The 23,296-nt window shown below is 43.4% G+C and overlaps 1 protein-coding gene across 1 annotated transcript in view; it reads left to right on the top strand.

The window, feature by feature from the left end:
• Window positions 1–23,296, top strand: part of gfra4a (GDNF family receptor alpha 4a) — a 135,842-nt gene that overhangs the window by 109,189 nt on the left and 3,357 nt on the right. Inside the window, exons 5-7 of the mRNA XM_052044010.1 lie at window positions 16,016–16,125; window positions 17,164–17,298; window positions 19,172–19,326. Coding sequence (XP_051899970.1) covers window positions 16,016–16,125; window positions 17,164–17,298; window positions 19,172–19,326 — 400 coding nt within the window. The remainder of the gene's footprint in view (window positions 1–16,015; window positions 16,126–17,163; window positions 17,299–19,171; window positions 19,327–23,296) is intronic.

Raw genomic sequence — 23,296 nt, 5'->3', positions numbered from 1 at the left:
CATCGTTACCTAGATGAACCTATATGTGGTTCCAGTCTCACAGCAGTGTGGTTGATTCTGAATGGCCTAGAAAACTACTTTGTTCAGGGTAATAAATGCTGGTCAGTGTTGTCCATATCCTGAAAATATAAATGTATCTAGAAATTAAATACTACTTATAAGGGTGCTTTAATGGGTGTGGCAATTAACGTTTTGTTTACAAGTTCCCCTACCACCACCCCTTTACAAAATTGAGTAGCTATTCCATTGCTTTAGACACACAAAGCCCTGCTTTTTGCACACTGTGCCACTGCGGACAGCACAAAAGGAATCAAGTAGGTCAGAGTCCAAGCTATGATCATGGGATCTGGAGGGGAGCTTCATATAGAAGGGATCCAGATGCAGAGGGTTTGATGTCATGATGGTGGGGAAGGAGAGGTTCATGACTGGGAGCAAGGTATTGTGGAGGGTTTGGGGCAAGATTTCAGTGGCAGGATAAAGGGGGCTTGTAAGATAAGATAAGATTTCTTTATTAGTCACATGTACATCGTAACACACAGTGAAATGCAACTTTTGCATAGTGTTCTGGGGGCAGCCCGCAAGTGTCGCCACGCTTCCAGTGCCAACATAGTATGTCCACAACTTCCTAACCCGTATGTCTTTGGAATGTGGGAGGAAACTGGAGCACCTGGAGGAAACCCACACAGACACAGGGAGAATGTACAAACTCCTTACAGACAGCGACGGGAATTGAACCCAAGTCGCTGGCGCTGTAATAGCGTCGCGCTAACCGCTATGCTACCGTTCCTGCCTAATACCATTGTAATTTGTTCTCCTCCAACTAAATACTTCCCCTTAATGTCTGCTCCTATCCTTGTCCAAGGCTATGCTAAAGGTCAGGGAGTTGTGGTCACTATCCCCAAAATGCTCACCCACTGAGAGGTCTGTCAGCTGACCAGGTTCATTGCCTAGTACCAGATCCAGCATGGCCTCTCCTCTAGTCGGCCTGTCTACATACTGTGTCAGGAGTCCTTCCTGTACACACCTAACAAATTCTGCCCCATCTAAACCTTTTGCACTGAGGAGGTGCCAATCAATATTAGGAAAGTTGAAGTCACCCATGACAACAACCCTGTTATTTTTGCACCTTTCCAAAATCTGCCTCCTGATCTGCTCCTCAGTGTCTGATGACTATTTGGGGGCCTATAGAATACTCCCAATAGAGTGATTGCTCCCTTCCGGTTTCTGACTTCCACCCACACTGACTCAATAGATGATCCTTCTATGATGTCCTACCTTCCTACAGCTGTGATACTATCCCTAATTAGTAATGCCACCCCTTCCCCCCACCTCTTCTACCTCCCTCCCTATCTCTTTTGAAACATCTAAACCCTGGAACCTCAAGCAGCTACTCCTGCCCTTGCAACAGGCAAGTCTCTGTAATGGCCACAACATCGAAATTCCACGTACTGATCCATGCTCTGAGTTCACCACCCTTATTCTCAACACTTCTCTCATTAAACACATTTCAACCCATCTAACTGACTGCATTTATGCCCTATCTCCTGCCTATCCTTCCTCACATTCTCTGTACAGATCGCATCTACTTCTACACCAACTGATCCATCAACTAATCCAACACTCTGGTTCCCATCCCCCTGCCAAACTATTTTAAACCCTCCCCAACAGTTCTAGCAAACCTGCTAGCGAGGACATTGGTCCCTCTCCAGTTCAGGTGTAACCCGTCCCTTCTGTACAGGTCGTATCTACCTTAGAAGAGATCCCAATGATCCACAAATCTGAACCCCTGACTCCTGACCCCTGCACAAACTCTTCAGCCACTCATTTATCTGCCGTATCTTCCTATTCTTTCTCTCCCTGGCATGTGGCACAGGCAGCAATCCAGAGATTACTACCCTTGAGGTCCTGCTTTTTAACTTCCTTCCTAACTCCCAAAACTTGGTCTTCAGGACCTCATCCTTTATCTTACCTACGTCGTTGGTGCCAATGTGCACCACGACTTCTGGGTCCTCCCCCTCCCCCTTAAGAATGCTGTGCACTCGATCTGAGACGTCCCTGACCCTGGCATCCGGGAGTCTTGTTCTTGTCCACAGAATCTCCTGTCTGTCCTGCTAACCAACGAATCCCCTATAACTATCGCACTCCTCTTTCCCCCCCCCCCCAACCCCCCCACCACCCTTCCTTTCTGAGCCACAAAACCAGACTCCGTGCCAGAGAGCCGGCTCTCCACCGGTGATTCATCCCCCCCAACATATCCAAAATGATATACCAGTTGTCAAGGGAAATGCTCACCGGAGTATCCTGTACCGACTGCCTATTCCTTTTCCCCCTCCTAACGGTCACCCCACTACCTACATCTCGCACCCTAGATGTAACTGCCTCTTGGTAACTCCTGTCTATCATCTCCTCAGCTTCCCGAATGATCCGGAGTTCATCCAGCTGCGGCTCCAGCTCCCTAACGTGATCTGTAAGGAGCTGCAGCTGGACGCACTTCCTGCAGGTGTAGTCCTCAGGGACACTGGAGGTCTCCCTGATTTCCCACATCCCACAGGAGGAGCAGACTTCTGCCCTGACTGCCATTCCCACTGTTCTATAAAAAAAAAATTACCAATAACAAAGAAAGAAAGAGAACCTACCAGAAGCCTCTGCTCACCTACTCTGCCTCTTCACGCTGAAGCCTCAGCTCCCCACTCCAACACTGTCCACTCCAACAATGGCCGCTCCGCTTGACCCTAACTTCTTTTTATTGGCTGCTGCTGCCTAATTATGCAATTAGCTAATCAACTGGCCTATCAACTCACCACAGCAACAAGAACAATAACAACGGGCCTACCTTTTCAAACTGCTTCCCACTCTGGTTCTCCCTCTCGCTCTAGTTCTCGCAGTACTTAACACAGCAAACGAGACTTCGCGCTCCCGTGCTCGTACTGCTCACCACAGCAACACTCCAGTTAACAACCCTTCCAGGAATCATCCTGGAGTCCCCACACGGCACAGGATGTGAACTTCACACGTCTGAAATGCCCTATCATTCTTCCATTCGTTTTTCTTTAATTCATATTCATATTTCCTTACAGCGGAGAACTCCTTTCACCTCATCGTCTCTGCTGGTCCTCTGAGCATTCCCATGGGTCCCATTCTCCCACTTGTCTCCCTAAAGCATATTTGCTCTCACATCTGCATCAACAGCCCCCGCCACCTACACTAGGGATAATATACTGTGGTCAGTTAACCAATCAGAACGCCTTTGAGATGCTTTAGGAAACCGGAGCACCCAGAGGAAACCCATGCATCTTATAAAATGAGATGGACTCTTGACCTCACAATCTACCTTTTTTGACCTTGCACCTTATTGTCTACCTGCAATGACTTCCTCTGTAGCTGTGAGACCTTACTCTGTACTGTTATTGTTTTTACCCTGTACTACCTCAATGCACTCTTTACTACCTCAATGCACTGTGTAATGAATTGATCTGTACAAACGGTATGCAAGACAAGTTCTTCACTGTACCTCGGTACAAGTGTCAAAAATAAACCAATACCAATACCAATCCGAAGGAAAACACGCAAGCTCCATACAGATAACATCAGAGGTCAGGATAGAAACCATGTCACTGCAATTGTGCAACAGCACCACTCATTGATGCACATCTGTACCACTCTATTTATTGGATTAAAACTTGATAGAGGTGTATAAGATTATGAGAGGGATAGATAGAGTGGACAACCCGCACCTTTTCCCCAGGGCGGCAATGGCCAATACCAGAGGACGTCTGTTTAAATTCAGAGGAGGAAAGTTTAGGGAGGATGTCAGAGGTAAGTTTTTTACACTGAGAGTGGTGGGTGCCTGCAACGCACTGCCAGGGGTGGTGGTAGAGGCTGATACAATAGGAACATTTAAGAGGCTCTTAGATCGGCACAACATGTGGGCTGAAGGGTCTGTACTGTGCTGTACTGTTCTATGTCCTAATTAACAAATGAAGGTATATTTATGATAGGCTTGCTACTAATGACTTACTCTTCTACTTCTGAACTTATGACTTAGGAGCAGGAATAGATCAAGGTTGATCTGACTGTAACTTCAACTCCACATTCCAGCCTATTCCTGATAACTTTTCAGCAACACACAAAGGAGCAGGAGGAACTCAATGGGTCAGGCAGCATCTCTGGAGGGAAATGGACAGTCGATGTTTCAGGTTGAGACCCTTAACTTTCCACCTTCTTACTTATCAAGTATCTATCTAACTCTGCCTTAATAAGTTCAGAAACACTATTTCCACCACTCTCAGCAGAGGAGAGTTCCTAAGACTCGACGCCTCTGTGAAAAAATATATCCTTATTTTTGTCCTAAATGCGTGACCATTTATTTAAAAATAAAAGAGAAAACACCCCCTCCACACCTACCCTGTCAAGAGCCCCCAGGAGCATAAATAAATGTTTCATTTCCCCAGCTCTTTGTTTAAACTAAATGCTTGTTTAAACTTTCTGGGACTGTATCCCCCAATCTTTTTAAACTCACTGGGACTGTTTTTCATAGTCATTCTACTCACCTGGGTTTCTTGTGATTTTTTTTATTTCAAAAATAAACTTTATTTGTAATAAAAATTAGATACAAAAGAATAAGCAGATTTGAAAACTTTTTACATTCATGGTCAATACACTCAGTAGCGTTAACTTATGGTTTTTAAAACCATAGCACCTTTGCCAGTTCAATCTTTGAGGGGCTTCCCCACGCAGCCCTTCCATGTGCAGTAGTGGAAGGAACCGAGACTGTGGTCCTTACTTTTAAACTCACTGCCACCATTTCTTGGCTCTTTTGTTATCTGCCTCTTTTAAACCTCGCAGGGCTCTGTTCCCCACACTTCTTTCACTAACTGAGTCTCTGCTCCCCCACTCTTTTTACTCACTGTGACGCTGTTTCCTATGCTTCCTTTACATTTACCATGACACTGTTAAAAACTCACTGAGAATCGTTTTCTTGGTCCACTCACTCACTTAATGTCTTGGCCTTCACTGTCTGCTGTGATAGAGAATTCTACAGCTTTAGCACCCTCTGGATGAAGCAATTCCAAGTTCTAAATGTTGTCCTGTCATCCCCGGTTCTGGACTTCCCAAACATGAAGAACATCCTCCCTGTTTATGGTCTATCTTTCTTGTCCTGTTAGATAACATAGGTTTCTGTGAAAAGGAGGGAATTGGAATTGGTTTATTATTGTCACTTGCACCGAGGTACAGTGAAAAACTTGTCTTGCATACCGTCCATACAGATCAATTCATTCCAACAGTGCATTGAGGTAGTACAAGGTAAAACAGAATGCAGAATAAAGTGTCACAGCTACAGAGAAAGTGCAGTGCAATCAGACAATAAAGTGCAAGGTCATAACGAGGCAGATTATGAGGTCAAGAGTCCATTTTATCATACTCAGGAATGTTCAATAGTCTTATAACAGCAGGATAAAAGCTGTCCTTGAGCCTGGTGGTATGTGCTTTCAGGCTTTTGTATCTTCTGCCCAATGGGAGAGGGGAGAAGAGAGAATGGCCGGGGTTGGTGGGGTCTTTGATTATGCTGGCTGCTTTACCGAGGCAGCGAGAAGTATAGACAGAGTCCATGGAGGGGAGGCTGGTTTCTATGACGTGCTGGGCTGTGTCCACAACTCTTTGCAGCTTCTTGCGGTCACGGGTAGAGCAGTTGCCATGCCAAGCTGTAATGCATCCAGATAGAATGCTTTCTATGGTGCATCGATAAAAATTGGTGAAGGTCGATGGGACATGCCAAATTTCTTTAGCCTCCTGAGGAAGTAGAGACGCTGGTGAGCTTTCTTGGCCGTGGTGTCTACATGGTTGCACCAGCACAGGCTATCGGTGATATTGGCAATATTCAAAGGGACAAGACTCGTGTGCAAGATAGTCAAACTAAAAATGAAAGGGAAGAAAACAATTTGAAATGATACTTTGATCAAAGTTTTCAATGTATTAAGGGGAACTGATCCAATAGTCAGAGAGAAAATATTGCTACTGATTTGGTCTAGGACCAGCAGATACGCTTAAAAATTACAGATAGCCTTTCTATGCATGGTTAATGAAACTCTCCTTGCAATGGGTGAAAGAAGTTTGGAACTTTCTTCCACATATATAAATTTATAATGAGTTAAGTGTTAATTGTAAATCTAAGACAAGATATCTTTATTAGTCACATGTACATCGAAACACACAGTGAAATGCATCTTTTTTGCATAGAGTGTTCTGGGGGCAGCCCGTAAGTGTCACCACACTTCCAGCACCAACATAGCAGGCCCACAACTTCCTAACCCGTATGTCTTTGGAATGTGGGAGGAAACTGGAGCACCCGGAAGAAACCCACGCAGACACGGGGAGAACGTACAAACCCCTTACAGACAGCGGCCGGAATTGAACCCAGGTCGCTGGCGCTGTAATAGATTTTTGTAATCACAGAATGGTAAAACTGATCGAAGGGGTTAAATGGCCCATTTCTATTCCAATATTGCTTGCCTGCCTTTGATTATCTTTAAACGTGCTATTTTTACTTTCTGTTGAAGTCAGTAGGAAAGTACAGTTGTTTTTTTATATATACATTCAAGGGATGTAGGCTTCACAGGCTGAGCCAACATTTAATTACCCACCCATAGTTGCCCTTGAGAAGGTAGTGGTGAGCTGCCTTCTTGAACCGCTGCAGTCCCTGAGGGGTGGCTATCCCCACAGTGCTGTAAGGGAGAGAGTTCCAGGATTTTGGCATGAAAAGTAGCCCACCGATCCCACCCATGATCAAGTTAGGTTAAATATCACTCTGCAGAGTTGGAGGAGGAGCCCTAAGTGAGGTGGGGAATGAGTGAGCAGTTAACATATCCGCACCTTATTTATTGCTTGGGGATGTTGAGTTACTGCAGCACCACTGAAACCATTAAAGCTGGTCTTCTTATCTTACTCCTTACAGTCCAAAGGGACTGACAAAAAATATATCTCCAGATGTTTCTCATAGAATTGAGTGCTTGAGATTTCTAGGGTAATAGATCTTTACATTGCAGTTGAGGAAGGGGAGGTTATATTTTTTTTCCTTTTGAACAGATTTTGTTGCTGAAAGGTAGTTAGATTGTTCAAGGACTGCTTTTGATTTAACTTATAAACCCCTGTGAACTGACCGAAATATGAATGACTTTTTTGTTTCCAGAGACAGTAGAGCATGAATATTAATCTAAGTAGCAGTCTGCTTTCCAGACAAATAATTCCAAATGAGGAGAGCTTGGCTGGGTCAGAGGGCCCCTCTGTGGAGCAGAGGCAGAAAGCCATCATTGAACTTGAATGCTGCAATTGCAGTAGATCTTTTATCACCATTTCATCAAACGACTGAAAATTAGAAGGAAAAGTGCGAGAGTCCAGTGGGGACCGCAAGGGAAAGGGAGTAGTAAAATTGGTAAATTGGTTTATTATTGTCACATGTACCGAGGTACAGTGAAAAATTTGTCTTGCATATCGTCCATTACAGATCAATTCATTACAACAATGCATTGAGGTAGTACAAGGTAAAACAATACAGAATGTGTTTCAGTTACAGAGAAAGTGAATTGCAGGCAAACAATAAAGTGCAAGGCCATAACGATGTAGATGGTGAGGTCAATCATCATACTGGGGACCGTTCAATAGTCTTATAACAGTGGGATAGAAGCTGTCCTTGAGTCTGGTGGTACGTGCTTTCAGACTTTTGTATCTTCTGCCTGATGGGAGAGGGACGATGAGAGAATGTCCGGGGTGGGTGGGGTCTTTGATTATGTTGGCTGCTTTACTGAGGCAGCGAGAAGTGAAGCTTGGAGGGGAAGAGAAACTATACTCTTTTTTCATGATCATTAGATCAGAACTTAGCATCGAAATGCAGATTGTACAGCGCTTTGGTGAAACCACATGTGGAGTACTGTCTGCAGTTTTGGTGTCCTTGCTGAGAGAAACATACACTTGCTCTGGAATCAGTGTAAGTTCCCTAGATTGAACCCTGGGTTGAGGAGGCTGTCTGCAAGGAGAGATCAACTAAGACTGCCCTGGAGATAAGAATGAGAGGTGACCTCATTGAGATATACAAGACTCTGAGAGGAGCTGAAGGATAGATGCCAAGAGGCTTAGTCTATAGAAACTAAAAGTAGGGGCATGGTCTCAGGATAGACTACAGTATTAACATGAGGTTAAATTTCTTAACAAAGGAGCTTATATGATTTTGGAAATAGCAATAAACAATCTGCTGGAGGAACTCAATAGGTCGAACAACATCGACAATTCCTTTCCCCCCCACTGAGTTCCTCCAGCAGATTGTGTGTTGCTCCAGATTCCAGCATCTGCAGCCTTTTATGTTTTCATGATTTTGAAAATCTCTTCCTTAGTTTGATGTGGATGCTTGGTCATTAAATTTAAGATATTTGAATGCTACCATCTTTGGACACCAAAGGAAACAAGAGCTTTGGAGGTTGAACCAGAAACTAGGTGAGGGACAGTATGACCAAACATGCCAAGAGCCTTCTTCACCACCCTGTCTACCTGCGATGCCGCTTTCAGGGAACCATGTACTTGTACTCCTAGATCCCTCTGTTCTACAACTCCCCAGGGCACTCCCATTGACTGTGAATGTCCTACCCTGATTTGTCTTCCCAAAATGCAACCTCCTCACACTTATCCAAATTAAATTCCATTTACCATTCCTTGGCCCACTTACCCAGCTGATCAATCCAAAGCTGATCAAGTAATTTAATCAAATCAAATTACCCCTCTGTAAATCCTGATAACTGTCTTCACTGTCAATGATTTCTTCTGTGAAGTGAACACTATATTTTGTGCAAGCCTGCCTAACAACTTCAAGTAAATTGGTAAATTGGTTTATTATTGCCACATGTACCGAGGGACAGTGAATAACTTTGTTTTGCATGCCATCTGTACAGATAATCTCATCACCTCAGTGCACTGCGGTAGTACAAGGGAAAAGCAATAACAGAAGTGAGGGTAGAAACACGGTTATATGTGAAGATCCAGAAGTTGACACCTGTGATGTACTGCTCCCCTATCAACATCCCAAAAATTGACAACTTTCTGCCTTGCTCACCTTTCAAATGCATTGAGCAATGTGAGGATCCTACACTTACAGAATAGGTCAGAACTACAGAACATTGGGGCTTATCTATTGAGGTGTAAGTTCCATTCAGCATAGAATCATCAAGTTACGTGGTTCTCTTCTGAGAGTTACCATTGAATCTGGTTCCACCAGCCTTTCAGGTAAGACGTACAAGACTGCAGCAATCCATTCGTGTCAGAATAGGTTCTTTTGCCAATCCCCTGGATACTGACTCTTAAGCCACTGACGGCAGCTTCTATTTATATCACTTTGGCACCTGGGTGTAGAAGGGGTGAGGGATTGAAAGGCTGTGTCTTCCTCTACACAAATCTCTGAAAGATAACATATGTGCTCAGCAAACAATTAGGATGGCAAATGATATGCTGGCCTTTATTGAAAGAGGATTTGTATACCAGAATAGAGATGTTGTGCTCCAGTTATACAGGGTCCTGGTGAGACACATATGGAGTGTTATGCACAGGTCTGGTCATCCCATCTAAGGAAGGATATGGTTCCGACAGAGGGAGTACAGCAAAAGTTCACCTGATGGTGGGTTTGTTGTATGAGGAACAATTAAGCAGTTTTGTCCAAGCTCTGTTGAGTTTAGAAGAAATGAGAAGTGGTCTCACTTCAACATACAAGATTCTTAAGGAGCTTGAACTATGCAGAGCTTATGTTTTTCATGACTGTGGGGTCTAAATCCAAGGGTCCCAGTATGAAAATAGGGGATAAGCCATTCAATTCAGAGCTGAGGAGAAATCTCTTCACCCCAAAGGTATTGAATCTTTGGAATGTTCCCTCCAACCAGCTGTGGTGGCTCAATTGCTGAGCATATTCCAGACAGAGGTTGAAAGATTTTCATTGGATATTAAAAGAATCAGGAGATATGTTAGTGCAGGAAAGTGGAGCTGAGGTAAAATGGCAGCCATGATTTTATTAAATATGGAGCAAGTGTGAAAGGCCAGGTGCTCCTGCTTCTATTTCTTATGTTCTTATGTTATTTGAAGAGCTATGACCTACAGAACTACACATCTAGTGCTGGAAGATGAGATTAGGCAGGATAGCTGTTCTTATACCAATAAGGACGCAATGGACCACATCGTCTCCAACTGTGTTATAAATTTTCTATGATTCTATGGCTCAAATGTTCAGTGAGGTATGACATATTTTCTCAGATTACAGTGTGGATTCAAGCAAGATTGCCCACTGTTGACCTAACAAGTATGATCAACCCATTCGTGATTTTGAACACCACAAAATCTAGATCACATGTGACACTGGGAATACAGAGTCTGGTTCAATTTCATGCAGATGTAGGGAGGAAAATGGATTTAGGTCAGCATCTGTCTAGTACTTGATGAAAAGCTAGGGAAGACTGGACTGGAGGACTTGGGTGAAAAGGAGAAACTGGATAAACTGGGATTTTTTTTCCCTGGAGCGAAGGAGGTTGAGGGTGATCTTATAGAGGTTTATAAAATTATGAGGGGCACGGATAGGGTAGATAGTCACAGTTACAGAGTCATAGAAGTTCAAGTTCAAGTTTATTGTTATGGGCATACATACCTAGGCTATAAATGCCATGAAAATTAGCTTTTTGCAGCAGCAGCTCACTTAACATAAAAAATTAACATATTATACATAACTTACACGACAAAGTAAACAAAAAAATGCATACGACATTAGTGCCAAGTTGAGGGAAATATAGTCCAAGGTAGAATTAGGGCTTTTCAAGTTGGTTCAAGAACAGACCTAAAAGTGTTCTTTCAGGGGAAGAAGCTGGGCAGTGGGGAAGAAGCTGTTGTTGAACCTTGAGGTATGGGTCTTCAGGCTCCTGTACCTCTTGCTTGATGGTAGCAGTGAGAAGAGGGCATAGCCCGGATGGTGGGAGCATGGCCCGGATGATGGATGTCGCCTTCCTGAGACATCGCCTCTCGTCGATGTCCTCAATGGTGGGGAGAGCTGTACCCGTGATGGAACCTGCTGAATCCACCACTCTCTGTAGCCTCTTGCATTCCTTTGCATTGGAGTTCCCATACTAGGCCATGATGCAACCGGTCAGAATGTTTTCCACTGTACATCTGTAGAAGTTTGTCAGAATCTTGCCAAATCTCCTTAAACGTCTAAGAAAGCAGAGACACTGGCGTGCCTTCTTAATGGTTGTACCTATGTGCTGGGGCCAGGATAGATCCTCTGAAATGTTGACACCCAGGAACTTAAAGCTGCTCACCTTTTCCCCCGCTGACCCTTCAATGAGGACTGGTGTGTGTTCACCTGACTTCCCCTTCCTAAATTCCACAATCAGTTCCTTGGCTTTGCTGATGTTGAGTGCAAGGTTGTTGTTACAACACCATTCAACCAGCTGTGACAGCTGAGTTGTACAGCATGGAAACAGGCCCTTCAGCCCAACTTGTCCATGCCAATCAAGGTACCTTTCTGAGCTAGTCCCATTTGCTTGCATTTGGCCCATATCCCTCTAAACCTTTCTTATCCATGTACCTGTCCAAACATCTTTTAAATGTTGAAATTGTACCCACCTCTACCACTTCCTCTGGCAGCTCATTCCATATACCCACCACTCTCTAGATGGAAAAACTTGCCCCTCAGGTCCCCTTTCCCCTCTCACCTTAAACCTATGCCCTCTACTTTCAGACTCCCCTACCCTGGGGAAAAGACTGTGGCCATTCACTTCATCTATGGCCCTCAAGATTTTATAATCCTCTGAGGTCACCCCTCAGCCTCCCTCGCTCCGGGGAAAACAGTCCCAGCCTATCCAATTCTATCTCTTTGTAACTCAAGCCCTCGTGTCCCAGCAACATCCTAGTGAATCTCTCCTGCACCCTCTTGAACTTAATCATATTCTTCCTGTACTGTTACAGAACTACACACAATATTCTAGGTGTAGTCTCACCAGTATCCTGTACAACTGTAACATAACATCCCAACTCAGTGCCCTATCCAATGAAGGCAAGTGTGCCATATGCCTTCTTCAGTACTCGTGTCGCCATTTTCAGGGAACTATGTACTTGTACCCCTAGGTCTGTCTCTCTCTTCTCCAACACTTCCCAGGACTTTTTTTATTTACTGTGTTAGTCCCGTCTTTTTCCCAGGATAGGGGAGTCTAAAGCCAGAGGTCTTAGGTTTAAGGTGAGAGGGGCAAGATTTAAAGGGGATCCAAGGGGGAAGTTTTCCACACAGGGGGTGGTGGGTATGAGGAACAAGGTACCAGAAGGGGTGATTGAGGGAGGTACACTTATAATGGTTAAAAAACATTTGGACAGGGACATGGATAGGGAAGGTTTAGAGGCATATGGGTCAAATGCAGGAAAATGGGATTAGGTTGGTCAGTATGGACAAGTTGATCTGAAGGGCCTGTTCCATGTTGTATAACTCCACAATAATTGCTGAGTTCTGTGTTCTCATTTTATAGAAAGCACACGAGCTAGCATAAAGACAGTTATGTTTGTCCCACTCTAGGATGAATTAATTTTGAGCTCCCTGTCAAGGTAGAATATTTTTATTGATACTTCCACCTATTTCTCCATTGATATCTCTTTTCTATGTTATGACCCTTTATCTCATGTAGCACACACTAGATGGGCCAAAATAGTGCTATGCATTCTATGTAGTTCTGTATAAAATTTAATTTCATGGTAGGAATGGTCTAAGCAGCAGAAATTTTGAAGAACATATTAAAATCCATTCCACTCAAAGTTGGGAATGTAGCCAGTTATTGATGCATGCAGGCTTTTTTCAACATCGATCACTTTTGCCATTTCTCAGCCAAGTCACTGAACAATACAGCAGCTTTGGAAGACATGGAATTATTACAAGGCAATGACATACATTTTGAGGAGCCAAACATCCATCCAGTCGGAATATCTGGCTGTGGAACATCAGACTTCCTTTAGGGACCTAATTGGGAAAGGATGCTGTTTTATAGATGGACAAAAGGAATGAAATATCCATAGGTAGCAGTAATTGACTCTGTTCCTCACTCAAAAAATTCTTTCACACATCATTGTAGCACAGTGTAATCTGGCAGGCTATGATTGAAATGCTGCAGCCCCATTCCAGCTGCCTTTCTCCAGGACTCAAGTCTCCCTGAAGACTGACCCCAGCAGCTTCCTTCCTTTCACCAGGTGCACTCCTGCCCTGTAGTCCATCCACAGGGTCTCAGCCATAGGCAGGAAGGGAAATAAATTAACTTCATTCCTTATTTTTTTTTATTTTAGTTTGTGAATAACCAAGCAATTTCAATCAATAAAACAAGAGAGATCATTAATTCCTGAAGGCTTGAATTTCCCAAAATATAGATGTATGTGGAGAGGTTCATTTGCATAAAAGGTGAGGATTTTTATTGGGCAATGGTTGGCATCATAGCAACAGGGTCTGGTGAATGGATGGTTTACCGAGAGGACGAAGATGCCATTTAGAAGGATCCGAGGGCACAGCCTCAGAATAAAGCGACATCCCTTTAAAATTGAGATGAGGAGGAATTTCTTCAGCCAGACAGTGGTGAATCTGTGGAATTTGTTGCCACAGAAGGGCTTGTGGAGGCCAAGTCACTGGGTGTATTTAAGGCAGAGATTGATAGGTTCTTGACTGGTAAGGAGGTTAAGGATTATGGGGACAAGGTGGGAGGACGGGGTTGAAAAGGAAATCAGCCATGATTAAATGGCAGAGCAGACTCGATGGGCCGAATTGCCTAATTCTGCTCCTCCATGTTATGCTCTAAGGAAGACTTGATTTGTTCCTGTCTGTGATGCCGCAGGGATGCAGAGATAGAGCTGACAATTTCTCTAACTTCCAGTAACCATTCCCCTCTGTCCCTTCCTTATTTTTCCCTTATCCCATCGGCCCCCATCACCCTATCTCCTTCCACTCTCCCACCATCTCCATCACCCACACACTCCTCCCACCAGTTCCCCTCCCCTCGCCCCCTTTATTTCACTGTCCTATCAGATTTCACCTTCTTCAGCCCTTTGTCACTTGCACCAATCACCTCTCAGCTTCTGACATCATTCCCACTCTCCCCCCTTCCTCACCTGCCTATCACCCCTTGTCACATGGATCCACAAATCACCCACCAGCTCTTGCTCCACCCCTTCCTCCGATATTTTTCTGCTGGCTATCTCCCCTCTTTCCTTCCAGTCCTGGTGAAGGGTCTGGACCCAAAACGTTGACTGTCCATTTCCCCCCAAAGATGCTGCCTGACCCGCTGAGTTCCTCCAAATATTTCTGTGTTGCTCCAGATTTCCAGCATCTGCAGTCGTTTACATCTCCATGGTGACAATTCAGGAAGATTATGCACAATTTCGTGCTGCTGGTGTATTCTGATATCTTTAATATAGTGAGGAAGTAGGATTAAAAGTTAGTCCAATTTTACAATTATCTCTGGTTTGATTAACAAGAGACCTTTATGTCCAGTAGGAGAATTGGGCTAATTCTGCATTTTACTTAGTAGTAAATGGAGTAAGTCAATTTATCTACGAAATTTTTCAGAACATCTTTGGTTTCTGATTTGTATTCAGCTCCGAACTTCCCTATCCTTCACCAATCTACAGGTTTTTAAAATTGCAGCCCTCCTTCCCCCTTCTGATGTCTCACTTGGATCCTCAATCCTTTTAAACCCCAAAATGGAAACTTTAAAAAAACTGCATGTGCTGGAATTCTGAAATTCCAAGAAAACTCACCAGCGCCTCTACTTCCTCAGGAGGCTAAAGAAATTTGGCACGTCCCCTTTGACACTCACTAACTGTTGTCGATGCACCATAGAAAGCATCCTATCTGGATGCATCACGGCTTGGTACAGCAACTGCTCTGCCTGTGACTGCAGAGTTGTGAACACAGCTCAGCACATCACGGAAAGCACCCTCCCCTCCATGGACTCTTGTCTACACTTCTCGCTGCCTCAGTAAAGCAGCCAGCATAATCAAAGACCCCACCCACCTGGATATTCTCTCTTCTCCCCCCCACACCCCCGGGCAGAAGATACAAAAGCCTGAAAGCATGTACCACCAGGACAGCTTCTATCCTGCTGTTAGAAAACTATTGAACGGATCCCTAGTACAAAAAGATGGACTCTTGTCCTCACAATCTACCTTGCACCTTATTGTCTGCCTGCCCTGCTCTTTCTCTTTAGCTGTAACACTTTACTCTGCATTCTGTATTGTTTTACCCTGTACTACCTCAATGTACTGTGTAATGAATTGATCTGTATGAACGGTATGCAAGACAAGTTTTTCACTGCACCTCAGTACACGTGACAATAATAAACCAATTCCAATTCCAAACAGAAAATACTGGAAACACTCAACAGGTCACGCTTCTGCAGAAAGAGAAACAGAGTTAATGTTTCAGGTTGAAGATGAAGGTCTGACAAAAGGTCTTTGATGAAATGTTATTTCTGTTACTCTCTTAAAACCCAATTCCAGAACTTTTCAGTTTGAGGCCTTTCTTGACCCAAAACATCAACTGTCCATTTCCCTCCAAGGATGCTGCCTGACCTGCTGAGTTCCTCCAGTGACTTAGCATGTTGCTCCAGATTTCCAGCATCTGCAGTCTCTTATGTCTCCAGAACTTTATACTTGTTGGTTATTGGACAATCTTGCCCGAATCCATTGTCCTACACTGTGATCCGAGGAAACAAGTCAGACTTTGATGAACATTTGAGTTATTTTCCTTAGCAGTCGTCATGAAGGGTCTCAACCCAAAACGTCAACTGTTTATTTCCCTTCATAGATGCTGCCTGACCTGCTGAGTTCCTCCAGCATGTTGTGTGTGTTGTTCCAGATTCCAGCATCTGCAGAATCTCTTGTGTCATGGTGTACAGGAAAGGTTCAGTGTTTTACTTTACTTTGGTTCAAAAAGTCATGTAATTTTTTCTTTTCTCTACCTTCTTCCTGGCAGATCAAGGCTAGCAGAGTTCCAAACACGCTGTCAGCCTTCGACACAGTCTGTGAGTGGTTGTCTCAGGGAGAACTATGCTGCATGTCTGCTCTCGTACACTGGGATTATAGGTGAGATCCAGGCGTCTTGCCTTTTGTGCAATGTTACTTTGATCTTTATTTTAAATACAATGCTCTTCGAGGTGAAGGATGATAGTGCTGGGGAAGTGAACATATTCCCATTTCAGGCACTCAGCATCAGTATTTAACACTTCCCTTATAAATTATACTTGAAAAGTACATCATTGGTCTTCCGAAGGTTATGGAAAGCACTAAGCTCAATCATAGGCGAGCTGCAGAGAAAAGCATGAGCTACTTTCCCCAAGAATAAATAACTTAATACTTTTCATAACCTTCAGAAGACCGATGATGCACTTTTCAAGTATAATCCCCACTGAAGTTTAGGAAATGGGCTAGCCAAGTTTATGCATAGCAAGACCCAACAAATGCATTGAGGTAAAGATCAAATAATCCATTTGTTTAATGACTTTGCTTGAATGTACTGGGCTGACCTCTTATGGACTGGGGTTCCCCTGTTTGTATACAACCCCTTGGAATAGTTTGCATACCTGGGGTCTCTTTGCCACATTCCTGGGTCACAGCTCTTCTTCATAATCACATCATGAGCATTTCGAGGCAAGAATGCTGCCTCTGAGCCTTGACCGATAGAACAGTACTAGTTTGTTCCTCTCTTCCTCTGACCTGGACACACATTCACTTTGCAGTAACAGTCACAAGTAGTGATACTTGCTGATTATTTTTTGTCCCTGAGCTGATGAGCGCCAAGGCTAAAGTGACAAAATTGCTTAATGCACAGAGAGCCCCTGAAATACCCAGCCCCCGATCACCCTGTTTCTTTTCTCCCCTCCACTTTTAACTGCCCTTGCAGGAATGCACAACCTTGTGTGTTCTCAGGGGGCTGTGTTGAAGCTAACACTGTTCTAGTTTTTGTTTCTGTGCAGCACAGTTGCCTGCAGTGAGGCTCCAAACCCAAGGCTTATGAGCTTAACTCACGAGCTACACAGCAGTAATCATCCTGCAAGGTCTCAACAGATACCCATCTGCTTCTCCATGGTGACGCTGTTAAGTTCAATTCTTCTCTTCTGTTAGGTACTGTGATTACCCCGAACTACATTGACAATTCAAGCTCGAATGTGGCACCCTGGTGCACCTGCAGTGGGAGCGGAAACCAGAGGGAAGACTGTGAGAGCTTCCTCAAGCTCTTCACAGATAACATCTGCCTCAGTGAGTGTGATTACTTGTCTTGGGATGTAATGGTACCATTTGTTTCAAAGCAAAGTACTTTGAATGATGAAAATCTAAACTAAAGAACGCTCTGACAGAGTAGCAGTCACTGGGTGTGGGGATAGTACAAACTGGAGCCCCCCATCTGTACACAAAACATTGGAGTGGTCTGCACACCTGGAATGTCCTTACTACATTTCTGGTCCACAGTGACCCTCTTCATTTGTTCAGATTGTAAATACTTCCTCCATTCCTCTATCTGCAGTCATTTACTCCTCTGGAATCAGCTTTTATTGAATTAAACAATGTCCAATAATGATTCTGCTATCCTAGTTAAATCTAGGCAATTCTGTAGTTCTTGACATATTACCACACTCTTTCATCTGGTGCCATCAGACTCTGTTCCTTTTTAATCTCTCCTGCCTTCTGTCCGATCACAGAGCCTCCCTTTTGTTCTCTACTTCCTTCTCCCAATTCTTTGAAGTTTTCCTAGTTTTATAAGGACATCAAACCAAGGTATCAATTGTTTCTCTCCCCAATGATGCTCCTTATCTTGCCGAGTCCAGAATTTTCTGCCTTCACTTAAGCTTTTCCTTCTTTGTTTGTTCATCATCACCTCTCTTTGCCTCACACCATCACCCCTGTTTCCACACCTTTCTCTTTTGTTCTTTCCTGCCCTTTTCCTTGGTATGCTTAAAAGAAAAACTCGTATTTCCCAAAATGCCTTTTAAGGTCCCAAAGTACTTTACAGCCAAATGGTGCAATTTTCCAGTGTCATCCCTACTGCAATATATGCGAAGCAGTTCATTGATGCCTCCTTCCAGCTCTGATAGAAGGTCATAGGTCTGAAACAAAATGGTTTCATTCTCCATAGATGCTGCATTCCAGTGTTTGCTGTTTTTGTGGTTTTGTTTAAAGAGTCATGGTGCTTATTTCTACATTGATTTTAGAGTACATTTCCTGCTATCATCTAAGCTTCAACAATAAACACAAATCAGACTGGCAGCACCATATGGCAGAGGTATCCTTGAAAGGCTTGAACCCCACAACAGGTTCTTCTGAAATAAAAACGGAAAGTACTGGAGAGTCAGCAAGGCATCTATTTTGGATCGGGGGAGTAGGGGGTTGGTGGTGGTGGGGATCCGAGAGTGTTGCGGGAGAGACCAAAAGAGGAGGCAGAAGAGATCTGAGGCAATTGTAAATGCACCAATGTGCACAAGCCACACCTCCTGAATGTCTAGCTGTGAATATAAACAGTTAAGGAACAACAGCAGCAAGGAATATGGCCCCTTAAGCCTGCTCTGCCACTCCATGTGCTCAATCGTCCTGTCTCTCAAATCCAATTTCCCACGTAGAACCAAATGTCCCTTAATTCCTTTTGTATCTAGAGATCCACTGATCTGTTTTGATCATACTTAGTGACTAGCTACGCAGAACCCTACGAGCTTGCAGATCCCAAAGATCAATAGCCCTGAGTGGATAGGAAAGATGGGCCAAATGCAGGCAAATGGACTAGCTTAGATGGGCATCTTGGTTGGAATGGGCGAGTTGGGGCAAAGGGCCTGCTTCCATACTTTATTACTCTATAACTCTATAAGTGAAGACATTTCTCCACTTCTCAGTCCTTATCTTCAGACTATGACCCCAAGAATCTCCAGCCTAAGGAAATATTCTATCAACAGCAACCTATAAAAGCCTGCTAATAATTATATATAGTTTAGTAAGATCATCGTTCATACACTAAACTCCAGAGAACATAAGCTCATTCTACACTAATTGAAAAGTAGAGAGTTAATTAAAACTGGAAATGCAGCACCACAACACATAGAAAGAACAACATTTTTTAAAAAGTCTTATCTTCTTCTGTCTGCAGAGAATGCATTTCAAGCGTTTGGAAATGGGACAGATCTTAACACAGGCTCCAGTGTTCATCACTCCACGTCGCAGACCTGGGTGAACAAACACATAAACAGCACAGAACCTTCACACCAGGAGGAAAATGTGTTTAGTCCAGCACTACCCACACAGGTAGGAACGGAACGTGATAGGAATGGTCCATGCACGAAGGTCAGTAAGGTCTGGCATTGATCCTTACTGGAGTAAGTGGCAGCTCCCCACTCTAAAACTGAACCACTCTCACAATGGCCGCTCAAAAAATTCCTCTTCACTAGGGTCAACAGTAGATTAGGAAGGCAGTTCACCACTACCTTTTCTAGGGTGATTAGAGATAAACAATAAATGCTGCCATTTCAGACACATCCCTATCCCAGAAATTAATGTGTAACATTGCTCCAGAAAGATCAGAGATGAGAGAATGTCACAAAGACCAGCAAAGTTTGTCCTTTCTTCAAAGTTTATTCATTCCTGGTATTGGTATTGGTTTACTATTGTCACTTGTACCGAGGTACAGTGAAAAACTTGTCTTGCATACTGATCGTACAGGTCAATTTATTACACAGTGCAGTTACATTGAGTTAGTACAGAGTGCATTGAGGTAGTACAGGTAAAAACAATAACAGTACAGAGTAAAGTGTCACAGCTACAGAGAAGATGGTAGCCTTCACCAGCAATCCTCACACTACCTATCCCTAGATGGCCTTGGGTCAATGGAAGCGAACAGTCGCCTTGAACTGTTCATGATTTGAAACAACAAATGACGGCTATTTTACTGGGAGGGAGGTTAACTACATTGGTGTGGAACCGTTTTCTTGTGTCAGTGATGAGATATAGGTGGCAATTAGCTTTTCATAACAATTTGACAGTTTCATGATCATTTTTACTGATTCCTTTTTTATGACCAGTTTATTACCAATTTTGTTTTAAAAATTGATTGAAAAATCTCAGATAGTTGTAGTGGGATATACATTCCCCTGGATTATTAACCCAAACCTCTGCACTACTAATACAGTAATGTAAGTGCTAAAGAATTATAACCTGTTAGTAATGGTACATTATACTTCATTCTAATGGCACATTAAATACCATCAATCGAAAAGAGCAGTGGGATCAAAAGAAAGATTGCAGCATGGTTTAACTTGACAGTGCAAAATGTGCTCTGGTAACACCTAGAGAAAGGGATACGGTGGCTCTGGGTTTCACGTCTATATTTGACACCCTGAGTAAAATTACAGAGTGCCCAGCAGCAAAAATGTTTAAATTGGATTTGTCCATCTTCCATTAAAGTGAAGTGGAAGGACGAGGGCAGCCTCTGTGATTACATCATTAATACACCGCCATCACAGCCTGCCTGTGCTTATCACTGAAAAATAAATTGAGGCCACAGGGAGTAGTAAGGTGGAGTGGAGAACAGTGAGCTGCACTGTTTATCAATCAAGTCAAAGGAAATCTCATGGGCAGTGACAATATGTTTGGAAGTTCTTAACTGCATTGAACTCATTACTTTGAATGCTGCCTATAAAATACTGCAAACAGCTCATAAAAGTATTTTCAAATCGGAAGAGATTGTGTTTACTGTTGGTATGTTTTCATTTTAAAATTCCTAAGGGCTGACATGCAATTTTCTATTGCTTAAAAGCTCCCAAATTTATATTATTTCAACTGACCAAGTAACATTAAATGTTTATCAGCTACAGGCGACCGCCAGGTTCCATTCCTAGAAGACCGTCCATATCGCGATTTTCTGTAACACAACCCCTCCCCCCCCCCCCATTGAATTCCATGTTGTAAACGGAGATTCTTTGCTGCGAGATGTTTTTTTCTCTCGTATTTTTTCCCAGACGTCTCAGAATACAGCTCTTCATCTGAGAGAAATTTTCTTTTACTCAAAAGGCTTGTGGATCAGGAACGGGTTTAGGAAGTGGGGGTATCAAGGAACAGGATCGAATTCGAGGATTGTGAGAAAGGAGGCGTAGAAGGAGTTCGGGAAGGGGGTGGTAATAGGCTAAACCGCAGTGAAAGTGGAAGTGTAGTAAAAACAGAGGATGCTTAATCTGAGTCTGAGTACGAGAAAAAAAATCTCGCAGCATTGTATCTCCGCATACAACATGGAATTCGATGAGAAAGGGGGACTGCGTTACAGAAAACTGCGATATGGACGGTCTTCTAGGAACTTTAAGGAGCCAGTGTAAGAGCCAGCCATGGCCACTAGGGCTCCCCACAATGCAGCGCGTCAGAGAAAATGCCCCGCAGATGAAGGGTGCGGCGGCACCGCCCTCAGGTGTCTGTCACTTGTCCTCGGATTGGAGACGGAGCGGCGAAGGGGGGACTCGGCTGTGGCTGCCGACCCTATTGATGCAGTGGTGTCAGATCCAAATCTTATTGCCCCACAGTATTGAGTGACCACAAATAAAAACAGACATTTGTTGTTTCTTTCACATTTTTAAAATTTATTTTCCCCCACATAAAGTTCACAAGAGCGAATTTTATTCCACATCTCAAATTTTTGGGTAGTGATTTGTGAATTCCGTAAGAGGGAATTTCCGTAATCCGAAATGCCATAACGTGGGGGTCGCCTGTTCACAAGTCAGGCAGCATCATAACGATGAAAGGTCACTGAACACAAGTTGTCTTTATTAGATTTCCATGATATATTTTCAAATCCATGTTTAATTCTGTCCCTCGTGTTTATTGAGCCATGCAGATTAGGAAGTTTACCTGACACAATTATCACAGTGTTTAGGAAGGGGAGGGATCAGTTTTGGATTGGGTTTGGGAATACTGAGCAGTTGTGATGCTATCCCTCAGAAGACAGGGGAGTGGGGCTAAATGTGAGAATGGATCAGCTCATGATAGAATGGCAGAGCAGACTCGATGGGCTGAATGGCCAACTTCTGCTCCTTTGTTTTATGGATTAAACAACTTTGCTAAATGACTGCTATCTATTCTTTTCAGTGAAGAATGGTCAGCAACTGGGGTTTCCTGGAACCTACAACTCGGCAAAACAAAACTAGGGAAGAAGGGAACCACTTGCTTCCCTTTATTTGTGTTTCCCCAGAGTCCTCATATTGACTGAAAAAAGATGGCACAGTTTGACTGGGAAATTGGTGCTGAAAATGAAGATCTCTGGGAATTAAACAGAATGCAATTTCAAACATGTTGCAATAGGAGTGCTTTTGTTTTGGATGCGAGGGTTAAACAAAGGATTGCTTAGGTATTCAGTGAGATTCTTCCAGGATAAGCAGTCCTTGGTTTTACTGGGGTATCTGTTGACAAGTTCTCATAATTAGTAGCTGTGTCCTCTAGGTTCAGTTACAGGTTGTCCCCCATCTTCTTTTGCTACATGCAATGATTTTCCTGGTGTCCACTCTACACTTACTTCCAATTCACTTCTGTTTATATCCTTTGGGCTCCACTTTTTTGGTGTTCTTACAGTCAATATACATACACAGCTCTTATTGTGTTACTCCCAGTGAGAAGATTAAAGGGAGACTTAATTAAAAGGGAAAATTTTGCAAAGGAACTAGCAGGGGACCAAAATTAATTGGATAGCTGTTGGCTGAATGGCTTCCTTCTACACTGCAGATATTAAGACAGACAGAGCTATAGATAGGTGGAGTTCACAAACAGAAACAGATCACTAAATTTAGTAACAGGCATTCAAATAACACAATGAGAGACTCAAGAGACTGCAGATGCTGGAATCTGGAGCAACAAGCACTGCTGGAGTAACCAGCGGGCTGAGCAGCACCTTTGGGAGGAAAGGAATTGTCGAGGTTTTGGGTCAAAATTCTGTCTGCATCAGGGCTAATGACTAGGGATCAATGAGAGACTAATATTTACAGGTTTCTGCAGGGTAGGCAGATAGATAGGAGAGATAAGTAAAACCGATGATCCTTAGTTAGAAAAACAGATATACAATTGTATCTAATATAAATGGAACATCTTAGATAATGTCATCGTCCAAGCAAGAGAGCTCCAGGATGTCTTCATCGTTCGCACTATGACATATCAATGACCATCGGATTGACCACCACCTAATCCATTGTTATTGCCACCAGCTTGACCCCAAATCAAAGGCAGCAACTGAAATGTTACTACA

This window comes from Pristis pectinata, chromosome 2, assembly GCF_009764475.1.
Source record: "Pristis pectinata isolate sPriPec2 chromosome 2, sPriPec2.1.pri, whole genome shotgun sequence".
NCBI classification, from domain to species: Eukaryota; Metazoa; Chordata; class Chondrichthyes; order Rhinopristiformes; family Pristidae; genus Pristis; species Pristis pectinata.
The sequence above is the reverse complement of the archived record's forward strand: the minus strand, read 5'-3'. Positions and strand labels throughout refer to the sequence as shown.